This window comes from Lepisosteus oculatus, chromosome 21, assembly GCF_040954835.1.
Source record: "Lepisosteus oculatus isolate fLepOcu1 chromosome 21, fLepOcu1.hap2, whole genome shotgun sequence".
In the NCBI taxonomy this organism is placed as follows: Eukaryota; Metazoa; Chordata; class Actinopteri; order Semionotiformes; family Lepisosteidae; genus Lepisosteus; species Lepisosteus oculatus.
Window position 1 is genome coordinate 4,168,897 of NC_090716.1, and position 24,921 is coordinate 4,193,817.

Genomic DNA, 24,921 nt, shown 5'->3' on the forward strand with positions numbered 1-24,921 from the left:
TAGAAATTTGTCTTTTCGCATACCCCAACCTGCTCTCCATGAGACGCACAGACAGGGAGAGAAGCTGGGGGTCAGAGCGCAGGGTCAGCCATTTATACGGCGCCCCTGGAGCAGCTGGGGTGAAGGGCCTTGCTCAGGGGCCCAACGGAGTAGGATTCCTCTGCCGGCCGCGGGATACGAACCGGCAACCTCCCAGCCACAGGCTCAGATCCTGAGCCACAGAGCCCCCGATCCTGAGCCACAGAGCCCCCGCACCGCCCAGGAGAGCCTCCCTTGTGCAAGTCGCAAGTTCCGCTGTGCGTTAAAGGGGCAGGTGGGAGACATGTCGCTGTTGCAGGCGGTGCCACGCGCTAGCAGCCACCCAGAGAGTGAAGTCGAGGCTCCTCAAACCCAGGCCCCCCGTGCCGGCTGCCCCCTTAGAGCAGCCCTGTCACGGCTGGATAGTGCTCTGGCCCACACGTCTTATCCCTAATCTCTGCTCCCAGCCGGCACCTTGGGAGATCTTTTCTTTTACTGCACAGTTCCTCCGCAGTGCTTTTTGAAAACTATGGAGTAGTAAAAGTATGGTCAGCTCTGAGCTCATAGATTATCTCATGGGAGAGCGTGGAGTGGCTGGGGGAAGAGAGAGGTGCCGCTCCTTTACCTCGCAGTCAGGCAGCCTCATTTTCTGAGCGTCGCCCTGTTCTGCTGTTTCTGTTCTCCCCCCCCCTCCCAGCTCCTCTCTCCCTCCTCGGTTCTCCCTTTAAGCTGCCATTGGAGCCCCCCAGTGCAGCTGGTGCCCCAGACTCTCTCCCGCAGATCCGCTAGCTTTGAGATCTGCATTATTTAATACGGCTCAGCCCCAGCCCTGCGCGGCCTCATGCAGAACTGCATGGCAGCTCTGCCTGTGTGGAGCACAAAGCCATGCCGTATTCAAATTGCATGCATATAAAGGGCCCTTAACGCAGTTCTCTTTTTTTTTTGTAAGTGATTGTTTCAAAAGATCAGAGCAGAGCTGCAACTTCTATTCCATGCGTGTTCTTGAATGTGACTATTAGTGTTTAAAAGTCCTCTTAAATCTTTTTTTTTTAACAGTGGCTCTGTGGTGCGCGTGCCCTTCTGCATGGCATAAATCTGTGGTGAAATCTACAGACTGAATGCCAGTGATGTTTTATTTGCCCAGTAATGATGTGATGACTTGTTAGTTTAGATAAAATCACAATTACATACCCACAAGCTTGTTGAAAGTCTCCAGCCCCTATAATTTTGTGTGATTGTGGTTATGGTTATAACTCTAGCATATCCATGTCTCCTGTTCCTTTCCACATGATGTGTGGTATGGTTTAGTTATGGATCGTCCTTGTCATAAGCTGTAGCTGCTTTTGCACTCTCCATTTTGCAGGTAGCTTTGCTTAACCATTAAGTGGGGTTTAATTGCACAATTAAATGGCTTACTTTGCAGAACCATCAGCGGATGGTAAAATGTTTTACATTTGCCTTTAGACGAAGCAGATTGCTTAACGTTTTGTAATGTCTGCTTCTGCATTGAACGTGAAACAGCCCTTTCATTCATTTTCTCACCCCTTCATCCAGTTCGGACTCGCGAAGGAGCCGGAGTCTATCCCAGCTAGCGGTGGGCACAGGGCGGGTTACATCCTGGACGGGACGCCAGTCCATTGCAGGGCAGGCGCAGGGACGCAAAAGCGTGCACGCTCACACCAGTGCCAGTTTTCCCAGACGCCAGTTAACCTACCTGCACGTCCTCGGGCTGTGGGTTTAAACCGGAACACCTAGGGGAAACTCATAAGTGCCAGGAGAACATGCAAACTCCACGCAGACAGCACCTCCGATAAGGGATTGAGCCCAGAGCCCTGGCTCTGCGAGAACCCCACTGTTCTGCCCCCTGAAACAATCCATTTTCCAGGAGAAATTCAGGGTCTTTTGTTGGATTTTTTTTTAAATATTAACCCATGCAGAAAATCTGAAGCCTGCACAGAATACATGCACCGTTGGAACTGGGTGACCTTGACTGTTTGCTGAAGCCCACCCCAGCTCTGATCACAGAGTCAGAAATGCCCCGGGATGAACACCATCACACTCGCTCATCCGAGCAGGGGAACGGGTCCGCCTGTCCCATTGCTTACATCGCATAGCGTGCTAACGAGACAGCGGCCTACTAACTCCGTGATCCAGAAGCCCTTAAATGATTCCAGATTGCCAGACATTTGGCTTAATTTGGCTCGATTAAAATCTCCTTTCGGCGAGCACGAGACAACAGCGGCGGCGTTGGGTAGCTTTATCATGTTGTTCTGCAGTAATTTATTCGTTCCATTTAGCAACATTAGTGGAGATTCTGAGATTTCCCTGTACATTTCAGAGGAGTGAAGGGGAAGTTCATATAGGCTTATTTTTTTTTATCCATCACATAATCCTGTTTTAGTTTTACTATGGCTAGACCCTCACTTTTTGAAACACTTTTGGCTGCCAGGAACCCCAAACTCCGCTGATCTATATATCCCCTGAATGTTTTTTGAAAGCCGGTGAAAGGAGTGTGGGGGGGAGGGGCTGGTGAAGGAGGGTGGGGGGGTGTAGCTCTTTGGTTTTTGCGAGCTCCACTCAGGCGTGCAGTGGACGCCTGCGCTCGGGGTCCTGATGTAGACACAGCTGCGAGACTGGGGCTGGAGAGTTTCAGACAATAGCAGCATCGCCGAGCAGGTTAAAAGCATCAGCAGTCGCAGCGAGCAGACGGGGAGAGGGGGGGGAACTCTGGGGCAGCTTTTTGGGCGGCAGCGGCTTTCGGGAGGGGAGGGAAAGTCACACCAGCGAGAGGAAACGAACGCAAAAAAAAAACCAAGTGAGGCATCGGTTGTCGGATGTCTGGGGTTAAACCTTTAATGTGACGCCTTTTTTTTCTGTAAAAGAAGAAACGAGCGGCGGCAATATCCAGTACCGACGGGAGCGCTGTGTGCGTTAGAGGAGCTGTGGTTGCCTTTCTGTGTTCTCATAACCCCCCCCTCCCTCCTCTGTTTTGCGATCTCCTGCAAGGGTTTGGTGATGACAGCCTCCGCTGACAATTGTGATGTTAATCAGGTGGACAGAGTCTCGGGGGGCCTGGTTGTTGACGGTGAAAATGGGTGAGTGCATTTAAACAGTACTCCGTTAGATTTTTTTGTTTTAAGGCTGTTTTCAATTTAAAATTGTTGCCTTCCTTGGCGTTAAAAAAAAAAATCGCCCCGTTTTGTTGGCATTGCACACCTGTTTTTATTCTGTGTATAGACTGAACAGCTGTTTGCTTCATGCTTTACAGATTTTCTGTAGCAGTTTCATTCCACTTGATCTCCGCTCTGTGTAGATGTGTGTGTGTATGTATATATAAACGGTTCACATCTCCTCCTTGTTTCTTTTTTAATTCTGCGCCTTGTGTTGCCAGTGCAGCGCGTAATTACTCGCAGGGTATGCTAGGATCTCCCATATATTAGGACTTGCAAGTTGGTGAGCACTTGAAAGTTACTTTTGTACCCTGGCCTTCAGATTGTGTTGTCCCTGTCTTGCTTTAATGCGCAGTGTCCTGGAAGGAGTTACAAAGAGATTGTGATAAATGTCTGACTCCCGGCATTCGGAAAGGTCAGTGTGCACAGCGGATGTCTCCAGAATGCGGTGTTAATAGAGCCATTTAACATGGCCGAGGACACTCAGGGCAGGTAATAAGCTTTGTGGTACATGTGATGAGAATTTAATTTAAGCCATACATCACCTGGGGAGAGCGCGGGTGCGTGTTTTGCCCTGGCTTGCCGAGATGCTTGCTGCGGTGCTGCTCCTGGCGCTGTGCTGGCCAAGAGCGCATTGAAAAGCCACTGAGCGCCCCGGGAGAAGCGGTGATTTCCGCCGCGTCGCGTGCAGCAGCCCCGAGCGCGCGTGATGTCCGAGCAGCCCAGGGATCCTGATATCCTGCAGCGTTAACCTGGCAATCTCCCTGCCACTGCTTGAAACTCAAGCCTCTTGTTTACAGTACGGCATGAGCAGTGCCTCTTCTGCACCGTAGTGCGACACCACTAAGAGGTTGTTCTAAATAAATAAAAGTCTGCTGATCCTGTTCTATGCAGTAATCTGTCTCTTACCACCTCTGGTTTGCCGTTTTTCAACATGTTGCCAAAGTTATAAGATGCCCGACTTGATTGGCCTGTTCGTGGTTTTTATTTTATTTTATAAAGGGAATTTCTTGTCTGTCTGGGCCTCCGTTTGACACCAGAATTGAAATCTGGCCTGCCCCTTAATAATAAAGATTTTGCGAATACCTCGCCTGTTCCCTCTTTTTCCTAGGGCATCGAAGGGCGTCCCAGGGTTCCTCTGCAGTTATTTTTATGGGCCTGCAGGTTGAGGGGCTAGGTGGTGGAGTTTTGAGGGCCGGGAGGAGCACGTGTTCGGACTGGAGATGTCTTGACGGTCTCCATCTGCAGCGAGAGCCGAGTTACTGTTTCTAGGCAAAAGGTCATAAAGAGTTACGAGAACACATAAAAGGTTCAATGAGCTTGGCTAAAGCTGTGTGGTTTGTAAACGAGCCCTGGCAGATTTGTGTATAATGACAGAAAAGGAAACACTATAAACTTTTTTTTTGTTACGCCAGGTCTGAGGTTTAAGCCGCGTGGTGAACTTGGCTGTGCCCCACCTGGGTGACGGGCGGCGAGCGGAGCACTAAGGCAGCACGCCGGAGTTGTGCGCGGCGCGCTGCAGGGCGACTGGTTTACACCCGGAGCCGGGTGCTTTGCGAATCGGACGCCGGGTGCTTTTTCGAAGCCGGCCCGCCCTGTAACGGGGGAGACGCTGCGCTCAGACACGCCTGCAGGGAGAGGCCAGGTGGTGGTGGGGCCCCCAGAAGGGAGCTTTTGCTGTCGTCTGAGGGTTATGGCCTGGACAGACCGTGCAGTTTTTCTTTAAAAAAAAAAGCTCATCTCCGAGAGAGAGAGAGAGCTGTGAGGCTGTCCCCTTGTCATTTCCCTTCTTGCTTAAACTGCGCCTTTTCTTCTTCCTTTCAAAGGGAGCGACTGCTGCCGCCCCGAGCCGCCGGGCTCCCGTGCGCCCGATTGTCGCGCTATTGTCCGCGGCCTGTTCGTTGTTGTGTCCGCGGTAAAGCGGCGCAATGTGCGTGGTCCTTGGGCGGGGGGGGGTGATGTATTGTCCCCCGATGGACGCATGAACACGGCGTTACCAGCTGCCGCGGAGAGGCCGCTCCCCCTCGCCCGTGCCCCGGCCTGGCTCCGGGCCGGACGTGCCGTATCCTCTCCGCTCGGAGGCGTTCGTTCTGCCAGCCCCTGCCATCCCTTCCCCGAGCTTCGCCCGTGGGTCGTGTTGATTTACGGCTTGAATTCCGGTTCATTAGCTTGGCGCGCGCTTCGGGAGACGTTGCCGCGTGTTGGCAGGGGGCCGAGGAAGCTGGGTCCTGGGACCCCGGTGGAGGGTCGGGCCCCCGAGCTGATGAGACAGCAGATGAGCTCTCCCCTCCCGCCCGCGGCGCAGCAGGGCTGCAAGATTCGCCCTGAACCTCAGGCGCCACACAGGAAGTCTGTGAATACAGTGGACAAACAGCCAGGTGTGAAACTGCCACTTTATCTGCTGTAACAGGACGTCACAGTTCATTTCACCTCATTGAACCGTGTGTTTTTTTTTTTGCTTCTGCATTACTAGATGAGGGGATGGGGAGGGGTGTGGGTGGGTGTGCGTGTGTGTGTGGCAGTCTTCTAACTTATTTGAATTTTCAAAGCAAGTGTTTGCGGGTGGCTCAGCCTTGCGTGGCAAGTTAACATTCAGGGTTGGACAAAAGGTGCTATTTTTGTGTCATGCCGTGCCAGAGAAGTATTGTGACATTTGTGATTCAAGATGAAACCCATTTTTTGCTACAATCCCCCCCCACCTTATATATTTCCAGTGGTTCTCTCATCTCTGATTCACAGAAGATGTCCCTTGAGGCATTGCAGGTCTTGGTAAGACCTTTAAAGAAGATTACAGCCCTCCGGCTTTGTGTGTTTGGGTTGATCCGATAGCTCACAAAATATTTTCATTTGTTTATGCCATTAATTTGATGTAATGTCTTCATAAAAGGTGCCCCTGGAAGCAATAATGCTGACCCTGACTGAAGCTAATAACCCTGCTGTCCTTTCCAACGCGCTGGTGGTCGTGTGGATTAGTTGTGCTCCCTTGTGGATGCCTCTCTGTATTGTCCTCATTGCAACCCCTGGTCAGCTCCCCGCCTGTCTCAGGCTTGGTGAGGTTCTGGAAGACCACACCAGCTTGTCAAAGGTCATATTAGGTCACTTTGCCTTCTGAATATTTTGGGGGGGGGATGGGGTGTTCCCCGCTTCCCAAAGTCTCGGCCATCCTCTGCGCTAGTGCATCTTGAAGCAGAAGACATCTTCTTTGCAAAGTGTAAGCTTCATGTTTCGCTCTCCGTTTTTGATCGGCACGCCCCAACTACTCTTCTTATGCTGGATTAAGCTCGTGTTGAAATTCCAAACTGTGCCCTGTGTGCCTCAGTGCAAACTAAATGTTATTTCTTGCTGTGTTGGTGGGGGTGGGGGGGGTACGTTCTGGGGAGTGCTGTGAAAAATGCAGAGCATTTAAAGTGTGCTGCAAGGCGAAGGGATTTGGGAAGTGCTGGTGTGTGCCGCACACCCAGTTCCAGTTCAGTGCTTTATTGCCATCACTAGTTGCATGGGATTTGGTATAATAAACAATTTGGTAGAATTAAAAGATTTGAGAAGTCCATGCGATCAGGAGGGTGCAGTTGTCATGATGTCTTTCTGTCGAGCGGGTCGGGCGCCCCCTTGTAACGGTGCGCTCTGGTGCTCATCGGCGTCTCTGTGCTGCACCGCGGGACAGAAACGGGCAGGGAGGCTGTCTCAGCTCAGCCTGGCGTCCTGCCAGCTGCTCCTTTAGTGCCCTGACGTCCAGGCCTTGGCTGTGAAGACGTGTGTCCAGCGTAGTGGTTTTTTTTACGCGTATACAGAGACAGATGGCAACTGTACATGCTGTGAAGATTATACGTTTTCAATTGGTCTTGCCAATGAATCAGTATCGGACAGGGGGCGGTTGGTGGGGGGCAAAGCTAATTAGGATCCTTCAAACCGAACCCAGCTGTGAGTTACAGGCTTGTATACTTTCTTCCTCTATCGAAACTGCGGTACAGAATTTTACTTTTTTTTTTGCAACCTGCTGTTTTCTGCCAGATGGATAGGCTCTGAATCCCCCCCACACCTCCAGCCATCACCACCAGGTGATTTGCAATTCAAAATGTGTACCAGTGGCAGTCATGTTAGGGTGTGGTACACAGCGGATGCGAAAGGAGAGAGAAGCTCAGACCTCTTGGCGTGGAGCTGTAATTATCAATGGTTCTGTGTGCCAGTGTACAATTCCTATCACTTTCTGTGAAGGGAAAATAGCAGCATTCCAAGAACAATACATTCTTGCCTGTTAGTCTGTACTGTTCCCTGCTAGTCTAATAATGGCTCTTTTCTTTCTTTTAAGAGAAGCATAACTTGTGCTTTGAATTAACTGTTTAATAGCAGGATTCTGTTCATTCATTCTTTTGAACGATCAGTGATTCAAATACTCCCCCCACTCTTTCATATCTCATAGGACTGAATTGTAGGAGTGTGCGCTTTGTGTAACATTTCCATAATCTTCAGTCACAGGAGAGAGATTGGCATGTAACATTTAATCACGCAGCGTCCTTGGGAAGAAAAAAAACGAAGCGTGCAGCCTGTAGTTTGAGTTTGTAGTTTGATTGATCGGAGCTGCACATCACCAAATGCCATGAAAGCTCATTGAATCTTGAGGGTAATGGGTGTTGGTGGCATCTTATATATTGTTTTTCGGAGTGTGTAAAGAACTGCAAAAAAAAAACCCCACCTTTTTTTATTGCAGCACCACACCAGTAGGTTTCGAATGGGCTCCTCTTGTTTTTGTATTTGCCCGCTAGTGAGAGCCTCGGTCCAGCTGAGCCAAGGGAGGAGAAGGCATTCCGGTTCAGCAGCAGGCCTCTGCCGGGCTCGGGCACCATGTGATCCAGGGCGCTGGCTAGCCTAAGCGTTAGAGAGACAGCTGGTCGCTGTCGAGGAGGACAGTTCAAGTTCGTGGGGAATAAGATATTTTCCTGTTTTCATGCACGTTGTTGGTGTAGATGTTGCTTGTAGCCGTTAATCATGCGAGACACCAGTGGAGGGCTGTTAGCTTTCCCTGTGCACTGCCCTGACTGCGTATATATCAATAATTTATATTGCATCCTGTCAGAAATGGGCGATGTGAAATGCAGTAGGTTTCGTGGCGAGATACGCGTGTTTTATGTACGAAAGCTGGTGAGGGATAATTTTACTTATGAATCCGTAGTTGGCGATCTCCAGCACAAGAACACCTTTCTCCTTTCTGTATTGGAAGAGGAGGTGTCAGAAAAATTGGTTGCAATCCCAGTCAGCTGGTGCTGCTGTTGCCTCTTGATACCTCTTGTCTGTAACATCAATACAAAGACGAACAGTTTTGAGTATAAACTTCTGAACCATCGCATGGGAGCTACTGGTTTCATTGCTCACTAAATTACTATTCATTAAAGCCACAGACACTTGATGTATAGAACTGCAGGCTTATGGCTTGGCTTGAACACTGCTGAGTACAGATGCACTTTACTGGAGGACTGACATGTTGCTTGAAGAAATACTTAATAGAATATTGACCGGACGGCAGATTCACCTTAAGACGTCCAAAAAACGTTGTTTTTAATAAACTTGGAAGTTTAAAAAATGTACAACCATTCATCTGTTTTGGTTGGTGTGTTTTAATATATTGCCCTTAGTCGCAATGCTCTCTTGCCCCTGTCCCAAAAAAATCAAAACTGCAATGAAAACCATCAGAGGTTTCAATTTCGCGTTTCGCAGTTTGTGAAGGTGGTATGTGTGCAGCATCTGAAATGTAAGATGGCTTTCTTGTCTACTCTGAAACTTCCCTGCTCGAGACCACTTTCCCTCTCGCAGCGTCTGCCCTGCTTCAGGGTGCACTTCACAGTAGCCAAAAATAACACATAGATTCTTTTCCAGCACGCTTAAAATTAAGAGGAATATATATTTTTGCCTGTGCTGTATGCGAGCTACTAAGAGTAGCTGATATGAAGGCTACGATGCATTTGTTTTAGTACCTCAATGTGACTTGTTTGCTTCCTTTATGGGAAGGAAACCTTTTTAGTAACACTGGATCTCCCGTGAACTTCTCGTCTTTAACACCGAGTTAGGGTTTTGCACATCTACCCTTAATGTCTGCCCAAACACAAGTGGGGCGTTCGATCTGTCCTGTGCTCTGATCTCGTCGAGCAGGAGCAGGGCCTCTTGCCTGCAGCGTGGAAGGATGCAGACACTTGAAAGTGCAGAAACACTCGGGACGCAGATTTTTTTTTTAAACGTTTGCGTTGATCCAAGAGGCGCATCAAACATGGAGAGAGGGATGCAGTCTAGAAACCATACGCTTTGACCCCTTGTCCTTTAGTAACTTTTTTTAAAAAGACTTGTGGAAATCTGAAACGGTATCCCTAGCTAACCATGACGATGAAGCCGATACTCGTTTCTTTCAAGGGACGACTCGGATCACCAGGTTACCAGCAGCCGAGGCATCTAGATGGGCCCCTCTTGCATATCCCTCCCAGTGTAAGGGCCTTTTCGGTCTGTTTGTCACGTTTAAGATGGGTGATGCCGTTAAGCTGCGAAGGCTGCACAGGAGGCTGCAAAATGGGTTCCTGTGAAAGTTGTTCTTGGCGTGTTACTGTACGTGGTTTCGTTTAGCATTTTCTCTTCCTGCTTTCAGCTGCACCCATGCGGTGAAGGCCGTATTGAAAATGGTGAGCCTTCTCGCGTGGACCTGGTATTTGCATGCACTGGGCCGGGAGGGGTACTTGGTCTCGATGCCCGCCGGGGCACAAACGCCTGTCGCCGCAACTGTGGCAACTGCACGGCGCTGTCAGGAGAATGGGCAGGCCGGCCCCTTTTATGAAGGGCAACTGCTGTTATCTCCGGTTCATGCATGAAGATGCAGTGAAGGAACCCCCACCCCCACCCCCCTGCAAAAGTGGGTGGCGGTTCTCAGAAGTGTAGCTGAAAACGGTTTCGGAGTTCGTGTGCTGTACTTGCTGTGCAGGTTAGGTGTGTTTTCCACTCCCTCCGATGTACCTCTCTGTGGTGTGGTTTTAGTTAAACCTGCCTCCTTACCTGATCTCTGAAGGCTCCAGTGTTTTCTGACCTCTACTGCCTTTCCTTCCAGCTGTGTTACTATAAGAATGCCACCTTCTTGCGCCGACCTCCTCCTCCTCAGCATGTGAATGACCTGGATGCTGGTTTCTGTTAGAGGACAGGATTGGCGAGAGAGCGGAGTAGCTATGAGCCCAGATGAGCTGTCTGTATTGAAGAGAGGTGCAGGAGAAGAGGAGAACTCAAGGTTACGTCCACCTTAAGTAGGGCATATTACTCTGCCTGAACAGGAGAAATAACACTGCTCAGCGTAACGATCTGTGGGTTTTGCCAGAGACGAGCAGAGCAGACAGGAGGATTCTGTTGCAGTGATGGTTGTGCTCTCATTGCCCTGGTGCTTGTTAGCTGTAATTTGTGTACGTTGTTTACAGTGCTGCTCTAGTTTCTCCAGTAGTGTTACAAAAATTCAGTTGCCAAGAGAATATGGAGTACTTAGTAGCCTTTTCATGTCTGAAAATACCCCTGCCCGTGTGATTTTGCCATGTTTGAGTGCATTACAGATGGAGTACTAGTACACAGAAGGGAAAGAGGCCTTCATTGGATCATACTAGGATATAAAAATATACCCGACTGGGTCTTAAATTCTAGTGATTTTTTTAAGGTGAAACAAGATGCTCCTGTTGTAGAGCCTGTAGGAATGGTATTGGGAAGGTTTATCATCAGTCTGTATTATTTTTGTTGTAAGGGACTTTTTTCAAGCGTTCATTTGATTTAATTGATGGTACGCTGCACAGATAAGTGTTTCTGTGTCAGTCTTCTTTCAGCCATAGCCAGTTTATAGATAATCTCGCCCTTTTTTTGTACCCCCTCTGCCTCGGAGAGCTGCTGCTGCGTTTGACAGTTATGTTAAGGCACCTCTTGGCTTTGGAAGATTGTGATTAACTCGATAACTTCAAAGTTACTCTTTTAATGTTGTGCAGCGTCTTTCCAGTTCACAGGTGCAACATCTGAAAGATCTTTCCAAATTCACGTTTGTTCACATAAGCTTGTAACTGTTCAATGAAGTCTGGTAAAAAAAAGAGGAATTAAGCACTAAGTGGGCTAGCAAAGCATGTCAATGAAGCGCAGAAATTATTTTGTTTCTGATAAACATCTGTTTCCGTGGCTGTCGGTTGGAACTTGGTCAAATACCAGCACAGTGATCCCAGTTTGTCTAGGGGGTGTGTGCCTTTTTGATGAACCTGGTGCTGGTGTACGTACGCGTTGAGGCCTTCATTAATAGCCAGGCGTGTACCTTCGTGATTTATGGATCAGGTTTGATCAAGAGCTGCGTTGGCTGAATTCTGTCCTCTCTTGACATGCTGGCAAAGGTATGGGTTCTTACCTTTTACAGGCGCTCCGTAAGCAGTTTCTAGGCCTTGATATACAATACAAGCAAGGTAGTTTTATATTTCTCTTCAATTTAAAAATAATCCCAGAACTGAGGGGATACTGTGAGACAGTCGTAGCTCATTGTGGCAGGTATTTTTGTGTTACGGATATTACAGATGGAGATGAGTTGTTGTTTTTCCCACCTTGGTGTGCAAATGATTAATGCCGTGTTGCTGCAGCGAGTGCTAAGTTCATAAAAGCAATAAAACCTAATTGTTTTATTTGGAAAGCTAAAGTCACGGTAGGCATTTATATTGCTTTGTTTTTCCCCCCTTCTGTTCTGCTTGCTCACTCCTGTGGTGATCGCTCCCTAGTTTGGGACACAGCTGTTCCTCTTGCGTGGAGCTGTGGGGCTCCAGGTCACCCAATCAGGCTGAACTTACTTTGAGAAATTCAAGGTACTGCTTTCTCCCAACTTAGTTATTTTTTTCCCCCCCGATAAATGAAGTAAATAAGATTCTGTAGCAAACTACGGTGAGCCCCCCTGCCAAATCCGCAGGTTTTGGAGAGCAGGGTTTTTTTTCTCCTCGCTGCAAGTTCTTTGACAAATGGCCCCTCACAGCCCGAAGCACTGAATCTGAAAATGCTTTTGAGCTGAATAATAGCTGCCTCAGCGAGGAGCCTTGCAAACCCAGATATTCTTTAAAAAAAAAATAAAATTCCCTTTCTTCACATGTAACAATAACACATGCCTTTGCTTCACAGCTGTCTTGTTAAAAAGGGTATTGAATTCACTAATGAGGTTTATCTGGGGGTCCCAGTGGATGTTTCCTGAAAGGAATCTGTGTCGGGCTTGTAACATCGTGACCACAGCGCCAGTTGGTTATCATTATCTTCATCTAATTCTTTCCCATCCTGCAGCTTAGAGTTGTTTATTGGAAGTGTTGTTTTCCTTGCCTCTTACCATCAGCCCTCAGATGACTTGGCTTTATTTAAACACGGATGGAGACTCGCTGGAAGTTTGGTCAGCAGTTCTGTCCAGCACTCGGGAGGTGCTCAACGATCTTCCCTTAGAGGAATGGGGTTTTAAACCTCGCACGCAGCGCGAGCTGCCGAGCCCGTGGTATTTTGAAGGAGGAACGACAGACGCGAAGCTTCTCCAACTCCGCTGTGTGGGTGCGGATGTATGCTTTAAATGCCTTCGGGATGGAAGCCCGGTTTGAGAGGCAGAAATGAGGCATCGCAAGTAAAAGGGTGGTGACTTCATGAGCACCAGCTGCCTGGAGAAGCACCTCAACCCCCTGCAGCTTTGCTGCTACACGCTAGCAGCATGTTTAATGAAGCAGGACCGGGCTTCGCTGCCGATTAAACAGGTTTGACGAGTAAATATTTCAATGATCTTCAGAGACGCTTTGCATCAAGTAAGATGCCTCCAGGATCTTTTGGGAAGTGCAGTGCGCCAGGATCCGCCAATGCCCTGAAGTGCTGCAGCTTTCAGGCTTTGCGACAACGAGTGAAACAGTGTTTTTTTTTTCCCCTCTCTTAATGAGTGTCCGGTGCTGCTTCCCTAACATGTGACTCTCATCTGTTTTGCATTGTCCCCCAGCCTGTCTGAGCCATTTGAACTGATCTTGTGCAGCCAGGATCTGTGCTGCATTAAAATGGCAAACATCTTTAATGACTTAAGGTTTTGGTGAGAAATGAGTAAGACCAAGGTGTAGGTCTGCAGAACCTTTAATTTTTTAGCATGAAGACAAGGGATTCCAAAGGTTAACAAGATTAAGTGTTTTTTTTTACTAGCTTATACATCTTATTTTAGTCTCTTCCTAATGCATTTGCACAAAAGTAATGATGTGTAGCTTAATGCACTCTGTTTAAAGGGTTATGCTCTGAGGGTTATGCCACCTGCTGGTTGTACAGAAAAACTGTTCCCCGGCACTGAGCAGTCTTGGAGCAACCCAGGGCATTTGGCATCTCTACAAACTGACACATCTGCCAGCTCTGTGCGATTGCTCAGCCTTGCCCACTAGGGGCGACACGCAGACCCCCGAGAATACCAGTTAATCGCAGAGAGTCAACAATCTGTCACCCTGAAAACCTTCCAAATCCTTTACTTCCTGAAGTTTTATTGTAGTTTAGCCCGCTTGCAGTCAGGCAGCATTGGCAGGGAGAGTTCCAGCTGTCGATCTGCTCGGCGCTTCCTAGACGGGACGCGAGGCTGTTGGTTAAGTTGCTGACTTGTGTGTTTAGCAAACTTAAGTGAAGTGAGCTTATAAAATGTGTATGTCTTTAATGGCCGTGTTTGCAGTCGCTGACACTGCTGTGGCCAAGTAGAGCTGTGCGCTGATGCCTTGTTGGGGCCTCGAAAACGAAGAGGGGCGCTCCGGTTCCGTTCTTCAGCGAGCGTCGCTTGAGCTCTTTAACAGATGACCGCCTCCAGCCCCTGCAGGGCCTGCGGTACAGCAGGACATGTTTTTCCCCCAAGGCAGGGTCTCCGGCTAACGTTCTGGAAACCAGCCCAAAGTGCGACGTGCCCTGCCCGGGCTCCAGAATGCAGTGGGGGGCCGTTCCTGTTCGAGCAGATTGGCAACTGCCAGGCCAAAACCCGTGGCAGGAGTTTACGAGCTACAGAGGGGACCCTAGTCTTTTTCGTCGTTGTTGTTGTTGTCTGTCCTGCCTGCTCACAGGCCCGTGTGTTCATTTGCACAAGCTGCGTGCTGTGAAGCAGCGCAGAAGTTTCTGGTTCTTTCCAGAAAGTGAGAAGGGGAAGTGTTTTCACTAGTGTGATGAGATTAACGGGGGGGGTGTCGTCGGCTTTTCACCACACGGGCCTCGCGTTGTGGGCTCGGCCCGTTTACCGGCGTTCCCAAACCGTGCGGTCGGAGAGCTCTTGTTCTGAAACGCAAGCCTCTTTCCGTGTAAGGCGCCCTGAAAAGGCGGAAAGGGAGGCGTCGCATGTGAACTGGAGCCTGTCTCCACACGTCTCGAGTTGAAGAATGGGTGAGGTGTCGGATAAGACGTCCCAGGGGGGATTTTTTGTTTTTTACCCCCATGGTCCTTTGCGATTCGGCCAATGTCGCAGCAGCTGGAGGGCGCGTCGGGCTTTTCGCGCTGACCTGTCTGTTTTTGGAGCCCGGGCCCTCGCGCTCGTCGTCGGCCCCGGCGCGCCGGATAATTCGCCTCCGGAAAAAATGAAGCGCGCGCAGCTGATGTTTATTGGGTTGGACCCACGCCATAGCCATCTCACATCACTTAAACACCTATACATTCCCACAGACACGGTGTACATATAGAGCAGGAGATCAGAAGTGTGATTGACATGAGTTAGGAAGCCTGCCTTGTGAAGTTTTTTGTTTTTAAAAAAAGTGCCTTCTGTTGTTGTTTTAATTGTTTTAAGTCTTAATTGCTGTTTCGTGATATTATATGTTTTTGTAGTGATTGTCAAAGGCACTGGATGGATAGCGTCGACCCTGACGTCCTGTATCTGTCCACGGAGCAGCACGGGCAGCCACAGTGTGAGCTTACCCATACTGCCCTGGAGGTCCCTGCCCTGGGGGGGTAAGAACCAGCTTCGTCTCTCCACCACACTTTCACCTCCTGGCCTCTTGTCCCAGGGCCCCTGGGCGGCCCAGGAAGGCGGCGCCTTACCGCCGTGGCATGGTCTGGGGTGGGCTACATCGGGATTATCGCCACCTGCTCCTGACTTGGCGGCGCAGGAGACTCGGGTTCAAATCCCAGCAGGCCCGCAGCTTAGCGCACCCCATGTCGGTTTGCTTTAATTTTATTTCTCAACTTCCCCTTGAGAAACTGTAAATGTTCTTCTGCATTTGCCCCGTATTTGGATTTTCCTTGGTGTGTGTGTGTGTTTTCTTTTGTCTGACTGCTGAGCTTGCATGTTTTCTTTACACCGATCTGTGGAGGGAGTTTGGAGAATAAAAATATCAGGGAATGAAGAGTAACAGCAGACCCGTTAAGGGAAAAGGTGTAATGAAACCTGTTTCATTTATTCTTCATACAGTTCACCCTTTTCAAATGTTTAATACAGACAAGCGTCCCTTAAAATGAGCCAAAAGGTTGTTGGGCTGTCTGTTGCCTGATGAGATTAGTCTTTTCCATGTCTTTTATTAAATCTCTACCTGTCTGCCCCTTTTCTCTGCACAGGCCATAGCAAATGACAGGCAATTTTTTTAGTGCTACAGGGGTCGCTTGTCACCTATTACAAAGGTTTGCGATTTTACAGACAAATTTGACATGTATATTGGCTGAAAAAAGTAGCACATAACTCATAGAACTGCCCTGATGTTAAATGTCCCTGCATCTATGCAATTGCTGAACCTGAGGCCACTGCTGCTGGAGATGATCCACACTCTGGCGGAAATGTTCAGTTTCTCTGGAGTTTGCTTTTTCAAAGTCTTTGATCTTTGACCCTTAAACCTGTCACGTTTATACCATTAAGAATCGGAATCCCTTAAAAGCACAGCACTGCCACAGTTGTAGCTCATGGAATGTGGTCCATAATGTTTGAATCGTCCACTTACACTGTACAGAAGAATTGTGTGTGTTCAGAAGTAGATGCTGCCAGCTAAAGCATTGCAAGTTTGTAGGAAGCTGCTGAGAGTAGTTCTATGTCTCATTCTTCCATCTGAATTTTAACATTTTCTTTTAAAGAAATTGCACATAAAAAGGTTAGTTTAGGCAGTGGTCTGGGCCGTTTTTGTCAGAAATAAAAGCCATAGAAAAGCATCAGGTATAAAGAGAAATAAAACTAATCCCAGGATGTGTACACAGGTCAGCAACATTTTAATTTTTTTTGCCTGTGTGGTGAATGTCCTTTGGCAGTCAGTGCCTCAGCATGACCAGTGCCATGTGACCCCACTGTCCCACAGCCCAGCCCCGATGAAGAACAACAGGGCTCTGCTGATGGCTGTGTGATTGTCTGTGGCGCGGAGCATTAGCACAGGATTATCAAACCCCTCACAGTCTTCATTCATTCTGGGATGTCACACGCTCTTATCAACATCAATCTGACACGTGATGCATCAGTATTGCTTCGGTGGTAGAAACGCTCACAAAAAGACTAAAGCACATCAGCACTTTCCTTTGTAGACTCGTGCGAAACCGCATTTTAAGGCTGGCATCCCCCTGATAATCTGCTACAAATTTGGGAAGGGAGGTTTTGTCCTCCCAGTCCGAAGTTTACTGTTGTGTCTTGCACTTGTTTTTTTGTTGTTGTTTTTTTCTCCCATTCGCCTCCATGTTTTCCTTTATGCAAGTTTTTAATCTGAAAGTGTTGGGAGTGATTGTACAGATTGTGGGTTTTTAGTCTCTATTTTTTTTTTGGCTGTGCATTTTCTCCCCCCCTTACTGTAGATCAGCATTAAGGGTTGCTGCTTCGTAAATATATATTTTTTTAGACTTGAGAAGAGTGTTCGGTTTTGTTTGAGAGTGGGTTTTGGTGTTGAGAAAAATGAGTTCTTTCAAACTGGATTTCCTGCCTGAGATGATGGTGGATCACTGTAATCTAAACGCTAGTCCTGTGTAAGTACTCATCCAACCTTTTCTCGTTGTCAGTGAGTAAGCTGTGTACAACCATTTAACCAAGCAGTATATAATCAGACTGTACTGGGATTTATGCAACTGTATCTAATGTATAAAAGCATGAACTGTATTGTGAACATTTTGTGTTAACCTCACATTTCTGGCAGTAAAGGGTTGTCTTGAGGCTTTCTGGAGTGGGCAGGAGCTTTTTTTAATGTAACCAACTGGTCCACATTCCTTTTGTGAAAGAGTTTGCATTTTAAGTGCGGAGTCTGAGGCCTTGAACAGTGCGGACCTTGTTTTCGTTTGATCTCGGTAGATTTATAAACCGCACCGGGAATGGTCTCTTTCCCTGTCTTTTTGTGGGAATGGTTATACTTTGTGGGAATTGGATCTTGAGTGGCAGGGCGGAGGGTGACCTGCCTGGTGGTTTAAATGAGCACATGGCCTGTTTGGAAGTGAGTAATGTGCTGCAGCTCACGTCCCGAGCTTTGTGGTGCAGTCCTGTTACACTGAAGACATGAGGCTTCCTGCTGAGAATTAAAACGACTTTGAAATTTATCCTGATGAATTGAAGGGGATGGGGGGGAAAAGCACGTCGTACGATTTGTTGAAATTGGACTTACAGAAATCCCCTTCTTTTTTAATAAAATAAGTGTCAGGCAGGTAAGACTGCCTTGCAAGACATTAGCAGAATTTTAATTTTGCTGAAAGAAAGGTCAGTGTGTTCTTCAGCCATCAGAGAAATTCGACAGAATTGTGATTTTGTTGGGTTACGTTATTTTTTATCTTTTGCAAGAATTCAATTATTTGAATAACCGAAAGGACCACATGTGCATTCATACCATTGTGTTTCTTGGACACATTTTTTGGAAGATTGACTTGTACTGTAAAATGGAGCCAGTTAAGTCCCATGCAGTGTGGTTGAAAAAACCCTGAAGGAAATGGCTGTCACCGCTTGAGCTGCAGGAAAACGTTTTTTTTTTAAGGTTATTGGAATCCAGCTGGTGCCACGTTTGTTTAATTTTGCATTTTCCGTTTTTTCATTGCGTGACTGAACTCGACTGGGGCTGCTACCAGATCAACGTGTTTGAGCACAGAAAATCCTGACCCCGTCTTTCTGTCTGAATGCAGACCAGGAGAACGCAGAGGGCAAGTGATTTGTCCCTGCTGCTTTTAGGCTTTCTGCACGGGGCGATTGGCCTTCAGTTCCAGGTTGTGGCTCTAGTTCTGCAGCTTGCATGTATTCTAAGAAATAAGGGGCAAAGATTGCAGAATAGAGAGGGGGGGGGAGAATCCCCTCCTCTTATCCAAGGGCTCCCCGATGTCCCATTCCAGTGTGGGTGAAGCCGAGTGTGTGCGCAAGGTTGTCGCCAGTCAGCCGTGTGGCTGATCGTGCAGGCCTCAGCACATGTGCTTAGCGGCACCCGTCCACGCAGACTCCTTTATGCTGAACCATGCCCCCCCTTTTGACTTGTGCCAGGAACGCAATCCGGCACCCGGCGCCTGGGATGGCAGCCCGCTCCAGAGCCCCGGCGTCTCCGGCAAAGGCCTTGATCTCCAGAAACCCGACGTCGGACATTCTCGTTTCCCCCGCGCACAGACGCGCTCGTTCGAGGCTCTGGGTCTTGCAGGGAAGAGCTGGGTAGCCGCAGCAGAGTGTATTTGCACACCAAGCCATGTGTTTTTAACCTTTTGTAGTGCCTTTTTTTTAATATTGCTGGTGCCGTAGGGCAGCGCAGTCAGGGAGCGGGGGAAAATGCTGGCTTATCCTAGCTGCTGTGCGAGTTTTCACTGACGGCTGCGGTTTTTCAGCTTAGTAAAGGTACATTACAGTGGTATAACTTGTGTACGTGTTTCCCCTGATTGTTAGTATATTTAACTGGTGTAGAGAACTCAGCTTCTTATATACAGATAGCATTGAGAGGTTTAGCTCTGTGCATCTCTCTTGCCAGAAATCACTGGCATTCCAATGGACAGAAAAAACTCCAGAATCATGAGGTAGTGTATCCTGTAGTCTGCTTTACTGCTCGTCAGCCGCGCCCTGCCTGCGATGTAGAACGTCCGCACTGAACATTATCCTTATAAACCCCCTGCCTGCTTGATTGTTGGCAATAAGCTTCGATTTCCAGTAGAAATGATGCAATCTGCTGTTTGATCCAAACGTTTTTGGTGCCAGCCAGACTTTGTTGCAGTGTCAGGACAGGTGTCCTAGTATGTTGTTCTGATTTTTTTTAAGTTGTCATTCTTTTTAAAAATTATATTTATAGCTCAACACACCGCAGTTCAGAGTTTGTGGCACAGGCTAAATAGCCCTGTAGTCAAAGCCGATACCCTGGCTTCTTTTAAGAAGCAGTTGGATGAGATCCTGCAGTTCAGCACAGGCAGCACTGCTTTACACAAAAGGTTGTGGGGGACTGGAACTTATCTGCCACGTTGTCGATGGAAGCCATGGTACTGGCTGAATGAGATCCACTTAGCTCTTGGCAACCAAATGAGCTATATGGACTGAAAGGCCTCCTGTTTCTTGTGGCCTTTACTAAAGCAAATGGCAGTTCGGGCCACATCTTAAAAGGCTTAATTCTGGAGAGCTCTATAACACCTTGCTAGTCTAAGTGCTCAATTCACAGAAAGCATAATGCGTTCAAAAGCTATGGTTTAGCCAGCATTATTCATTGCACTAGATTGAGACTTGTAGAAACTTAATTAATCTACTTAGTGGAACTTTGGATTAACTAGACATCACTGAGGTACATTTATTCAGTTAAGATGCAAAGAAAGTTCCCATTTTTAGGCAAAGCAAGCCTTGGCACTTACAATATCTTCCTTAAAAGATTTAGCACGGATTAACGTTCAAGTCTTTGGAACTTTTTTTTTTTGCTGAGGGAAGAAAGAAATCAGTTCCTCAAGCTTAATAAATAGCCATTTGCAATGGCAATTTCATGGACTTTTGCTAAATAGACGAGCTGATACCATCTTCTCCCAGGGTGAAATCCAGCAGTTGTCACAGGCTCAGACCTGCAGGGGGCAGTGGTCTTGCCGGTTGAGGCTAAAAGGAAGGAGCAGCTTGTTTCCAGTAGGGGACGGTTTTGCCTCTGGAGATGTTAGCTGCCTCTGCTGTCATGCTTCACCTGCAAATAGGATTCACGAAACAAAAATAAGATTCTGACTGTTGAGTGAAGGCATGACCATGATATTTTTTTCCTCTCAGATTGCCTCTTGGGATCCCTCGCGGAGGGATTTTTAATTGGATTCCAACCAGGACATTTTTTTTCAGCTTTTCGATCCGATATTCAGAGAGTATAATGGAAATACAAATCCAAATTTTGCGCTGTGCGTCAATGCCAACGTCAAAAACAACTTTAAATTGTTCAGAATGGCACGTGATCTTTTTTTTTTGCATGGCTTCCAAAGGGTAGCGCCTAGGAAAAATCCGCGCGGGAGATGTGAGGTTTAAGAGAAGGATTTACGCTTTGAATAGGTGAATGTTAGCCATCATGTTAGTGATGTGAATCACTGTCACATCAGTGGGGTAATGTCATTTCTACTTGAAGCAAAAGCTCATTTCTGATGACATTAAGGTCTTTTCCTACATGTTATTTTGAAAGGTCTGACATTAGTCATGCAGTAGCATCTCACCTCGACTGATTTTCTTCTGAAGGGAAGTTTTGTCGGCGTTATTGCAGTCGAAGAGTGAGGCGTACTTGAATCTCTGCAGTTATTTTTTTTGCCAAGTGTTTGATACCCGTGCTTCTTTTTGTTCCATGCCTCCTTATTCCCAGTGGAGCAGCTGGCGAGATCCATCCTCCCTTAGGGTTTGGGTTCTGATGGACTTCAAAGCCTTAGATAAGCTGTAGATAAATGTCCTGTGGGAATAATTCGAGCTGTTATTGATCTGGACCTAGACCTGCAAAAACCCATTTGTGCTTTGAAGTAATTTGTGTTTCTGTGTAATGGAAGAAGAATTGACTTGTGTTATTAACCACCGTCATTTAGTTTCTCAAGGGGGATACGGGGCTAGGTTATTGAAGTTTTTTTTTTTTAATATGGGGTCACTTATTTTGAAGGAAAGATCGTAATCCGAACAGTGTAGAAGGGTAGAATCTGTGCGTCTCCCCTTTGTATAGAAGTGTGCCACCGGGGGGAAGAGGAGAATCTGTGCAAGGTGAGCAGCTCTGGCATGTCAAACACAAAAATACATCAAGAGAGTCTGTCTTGGGCACATGCCTTCCCCTAAAATTAATCTTTCGTCAAAGCAGGACAGGCTTCTACTTCCCTCTTGAATGTACTGTGGATGATCATTGGTGATAAATGTGTAGTATTTTTTTTTCTGTTCTTAAAATTTAACAGATTCCATGAAGGTTGTCCTTTGACTCCTTTAAAATAGACATAATTGTAACAGATATTAGACTGTATGATCAGACTTAACACGGCAAGATCACTGGCACGGAGGCATTGTTTCATATATGGGATGGATCAGATGTCAGAAACCACTCTTTGGTCTCCTGAGGTTATGGTATTGAATCCCAGCTCTATTCTGAGGTAGCTGCAGCAGAGAGTTTCGCAGTTGATAATGCTTGCAGCCTTGGAGATGAGGCGTGGCACTGCTGTCTTTTTCTCTTTCCTTCCCATCACTAAAAGATGATCGTCCCTTGATGACACGCACCTCCTCGGCACAGTGAAAGCTAGCTGGGTTTTTTTTTCCTGCTGTGTGGAATAGATTAAAAATCTTGGAGGTCTTTCCCTGATTTTGTTACATGTGCAGGATGTATCGTTGTCTATATATAAAATGCAGTAGAAGACCTTAGTACTGGAACTTGATCTTCATTTTCTAGAATATCTTAATCACCCCCTTTTGCTGGGATGAATGTGTTGACTGAGGTGAGAAGAGAAAATGAGCTGATGTGTGTTTAATCAATACACATTATGTCTGAAAGGAAATGATCATCAGCTACTAAAGCGTAGTGCATTTTAGTTAGCTTGGAGGACAGAAAAGCACATTTCCAAACGATGTACTTGACTTCTTAATTGTCTCTTTTTTTTAATAAAGATTGAGCAGTGCCACTCTTACGATGGACCAGTCTGTTTACATCTCACCTGTTCAGCTTATAGATCAGTCTGCTCTTCATCAGCAAGCACAGGTTTTTAAACATTGTGTTTTGCCCTTTTGCCTAATTTAAAATTTGAGGGCCGATGTTTTTTTCCAGTTCTGCCCAAATAAAGACTGTCCTGTTTCTATTGATTTGATATACATGGGTTAGGTAAGAAAGGTTTTTCATTTTTTCCATGAAAGTTTGAGCTGTTTGATGTTGCCTTAAGCTGCCATCAGGGTTCATGCTTTATGGCAGAGCTGCAGAATAAAATGCAGTGTATGAGCATGGCAGCTAATTGTATTGACACAGTATAGTGCACAGGCATGGGTTGTTTATCCTGGGTACCTTATGGCTGTTACTTATCGCTGCAAAGTTCTGTTTTTTTTTGTAGGTTGTAGGTAAAGTCGAATCAAAGTCATCTTAAAAAGTCATGTTTTCTGAGTGATCTCTTATGGCTCAGCCAGAATCGCGGCACGACCCTCAAACAGACGCCCTCACCTTGTCTCCTGCATCCCCTCCGGCTGCTCCAGCAGTGTCTTTTGGGTCCCTTCAGAGGGAGGCTCTGGACGGAACCCAAGTTTTTGCCCCCGGATCCCCCCCCCCACCCACCCTCACCGGCCTCTCGCGGTCTCTTCCTCAGCGCCAAGAAGATGAACGGGACGCTGGACCACCCTGACCAGCCCGACATCGACGCCATCAAGATGTTCGTGGGGCAGATCCCCAGGACCTGGTCCGAGAAGGAGCTGCGGGAGCTGTTTGAGCCGTACGGCGCCGTGTACGAGATCAACGTCCTCCGGGATCGGAGTCAAAACCCACCGCAGAGCAAAGGTGAGCCTTTCAGCTCGCCTGGCGTCTGGGCTGCCTGCCCTTTCGCCATTGTTTGGCTCTTTCTCTTGCGTCGAGATGTCATTTTCCGGTGACGGCTCCTTTTATTCTTTGACATTCAGCCGGTCTAAAAGGCAGCGTTTTTTAAATACAAAAAGACTGAATTTTCTAACATGCCTTTTTACCTCTGTCTTTAAGAACAGCGGGGGTGCGAGCTCTTGGGGTCAGCACAAAAGATGACTTGTGTTCCTTGTCTGTTTTGTACCAGAGGTTCACTTTTGATTTAGGAGAAAATCAAGATGTAGAAATATTAACTTTGCCATCTTCTTTCTGTTCCGTTCGTACGCTATAAATTTCTGGTAGACCTGGGAAATTAATCCAAGCGCTAAACATCTGTTAATGGGCTTTTCCAATAGCTAGTTCATGTTTTTTCAGTCCATTAAATCCCTTTAAATCTCCTCGGCATCTTTATTCTGCAATGTGTAAAAAGCACATGGGATAAATTTTTGTTTGCCCTCTTTTCGACCGCTGTCTGGCGGCAGACTGGGCCTTATAATGCCGTCCTGTGAAAGAGGTGCAAATCCGTGCTTTCAAAGCAGAAATGAACCTTTTATTATTTTTGCAGCTTTTACAGTTTTCCTCAAAGTACAGGTTTTTTTTTAAACAAATGAAATGGGCATGTACAGGCCCTTGTCCTGGATGACGGCCTCGCTGTCCGGAATGAAGTGAGAGCCGACCTTACTGGGACAGCATCTCGCTTTTCAGCGACTGGCGATTCTGAGAGACCATAAAACCTTTGCTGTAAAACTGGCAATAGTGGAAAGGTTGTAATAATTGTCTGGTAGCACATAAATGCAGGAAACGCCCCTGGCATACATTCCTGTACTGTCCTGGCCGAAGAGTCTCACTTTAATGGTAACCTTTCTGACGTTCTTGTGTTTGCCTGAAATTGCTTAAAAGTCCTTTCAGATTACGCCAGGTAAGAGATTAAAACTGTTTAGGTAATGAAATGGGCCTACACATTAAAACCTTTTCCCAGTTTCTTCTGTTCCTTCAATTGCCCGATTGATTTAATCGATTTCCTAGTTGTAGCATTTTACTGGGCAGGCACTACAGTGCAGGTAATCAAACCAGATCTGTTTTAGAAATGGTGTAAAAATGTACTGTGAGGTCATTGGGGTTAATGGCGATGAATTTAAATTCTGTCATTTTATTTTCCCTGCAGGTTGTTGTTTTGTAACTTATTATACACGTAAAGCAGCATTGGAAGCACAAAACGCCCTTCACAACATGAAGATCCTGCCGGGGGTAAGTGCCACGAGGCCGGGCTGGTACTGAGACGTGGGCCACCGGGGAGGAGGCTGCTGACGTCTGCCATTCTTGGGTCGGTCTCGCTCCGACTGCTCTCCGGTTTGAAAGTGGCGTTTTGAACATCCTCAGCCAAGTTCACTGATGCTCTGTGCCCGATGTTCCGAACTTAAAAATAGTGGCTTCGGGTTTACAGTCCAAGATGGTTAGGAAAAGCCAAATAATGGTTTTGCAGCAGACGGCCCTTTCTCTGGTGTTCCCCTGAGCTTTTTCTTCCTGTATCCGTCTTCTTCAAACAGAGGGCAATTCCAGGTTTCGGCTGTGGCGCCAGTGTCTCTTCTACATGCGTGAAGAAGGCCCCACAGACGAAACTTTGCATTCTTTCGTTCTTTCTGCTTTCCCACGTGGAATAAACCTACTTATTCTGTTAATCTCAGGCTGGCGCAGCTCCCCACTCGAACCTTCTTAGTCCCCCCAAGTGGATTGCGGTGTTAAATATAGGTTTATTTGTGTACCGTATACCAGTCTTTGTATAGCGTCTTTTTCTCCCTGAATCTTGCAAACAGCCATGTTCTAAGTACTGGTTCTTT

General features: G+C 47.2%; 1 protein-coding gene across 12 annotated transcripts in view; it reads left to right on the forward strand.

Moving 5' to 3' along the window:
• celf1 (cugbp, Elav-like family member 1) overlaps positions 1-24,921 on the forward strand; it is a 56,229-nt gene that overhangs the window by 15,522 nt on the left and 15,786 nt on the right. For 5 of the 12 annotated variants that reach the window (XM_069181577.1, XM_069181578.1, XM_069181574.1 and 2 more), the window contains exons 3-6: positions 3,025-3,113; positions 15,003-15,125; positions 22,839-23,026; positions 24,249-24,331. In XM_069181577.1, the coding sequence (XP_069037678.1) occupies positions 3,034-3,113; positions 15,003-15,125; positions 22,839-23,026; positions 24,249-24,331 (474 nt within the window). In that variant the 5' untranslated portion in view covers positions 3,025-3,033. Of the gene's footprint in view, positions 1-3,024; positions 3,114-15,002; positions 15,126-16,715; positions 17,106-22,838; positions 23,027-24,248; positions 24,332-24,921 lie in introns of those variants that run through there. The other 7 variants (XM_069181579.1, XM_069181580.1, XM_069181582.1 and 4 more) reach the window with 6 other exon arrangements.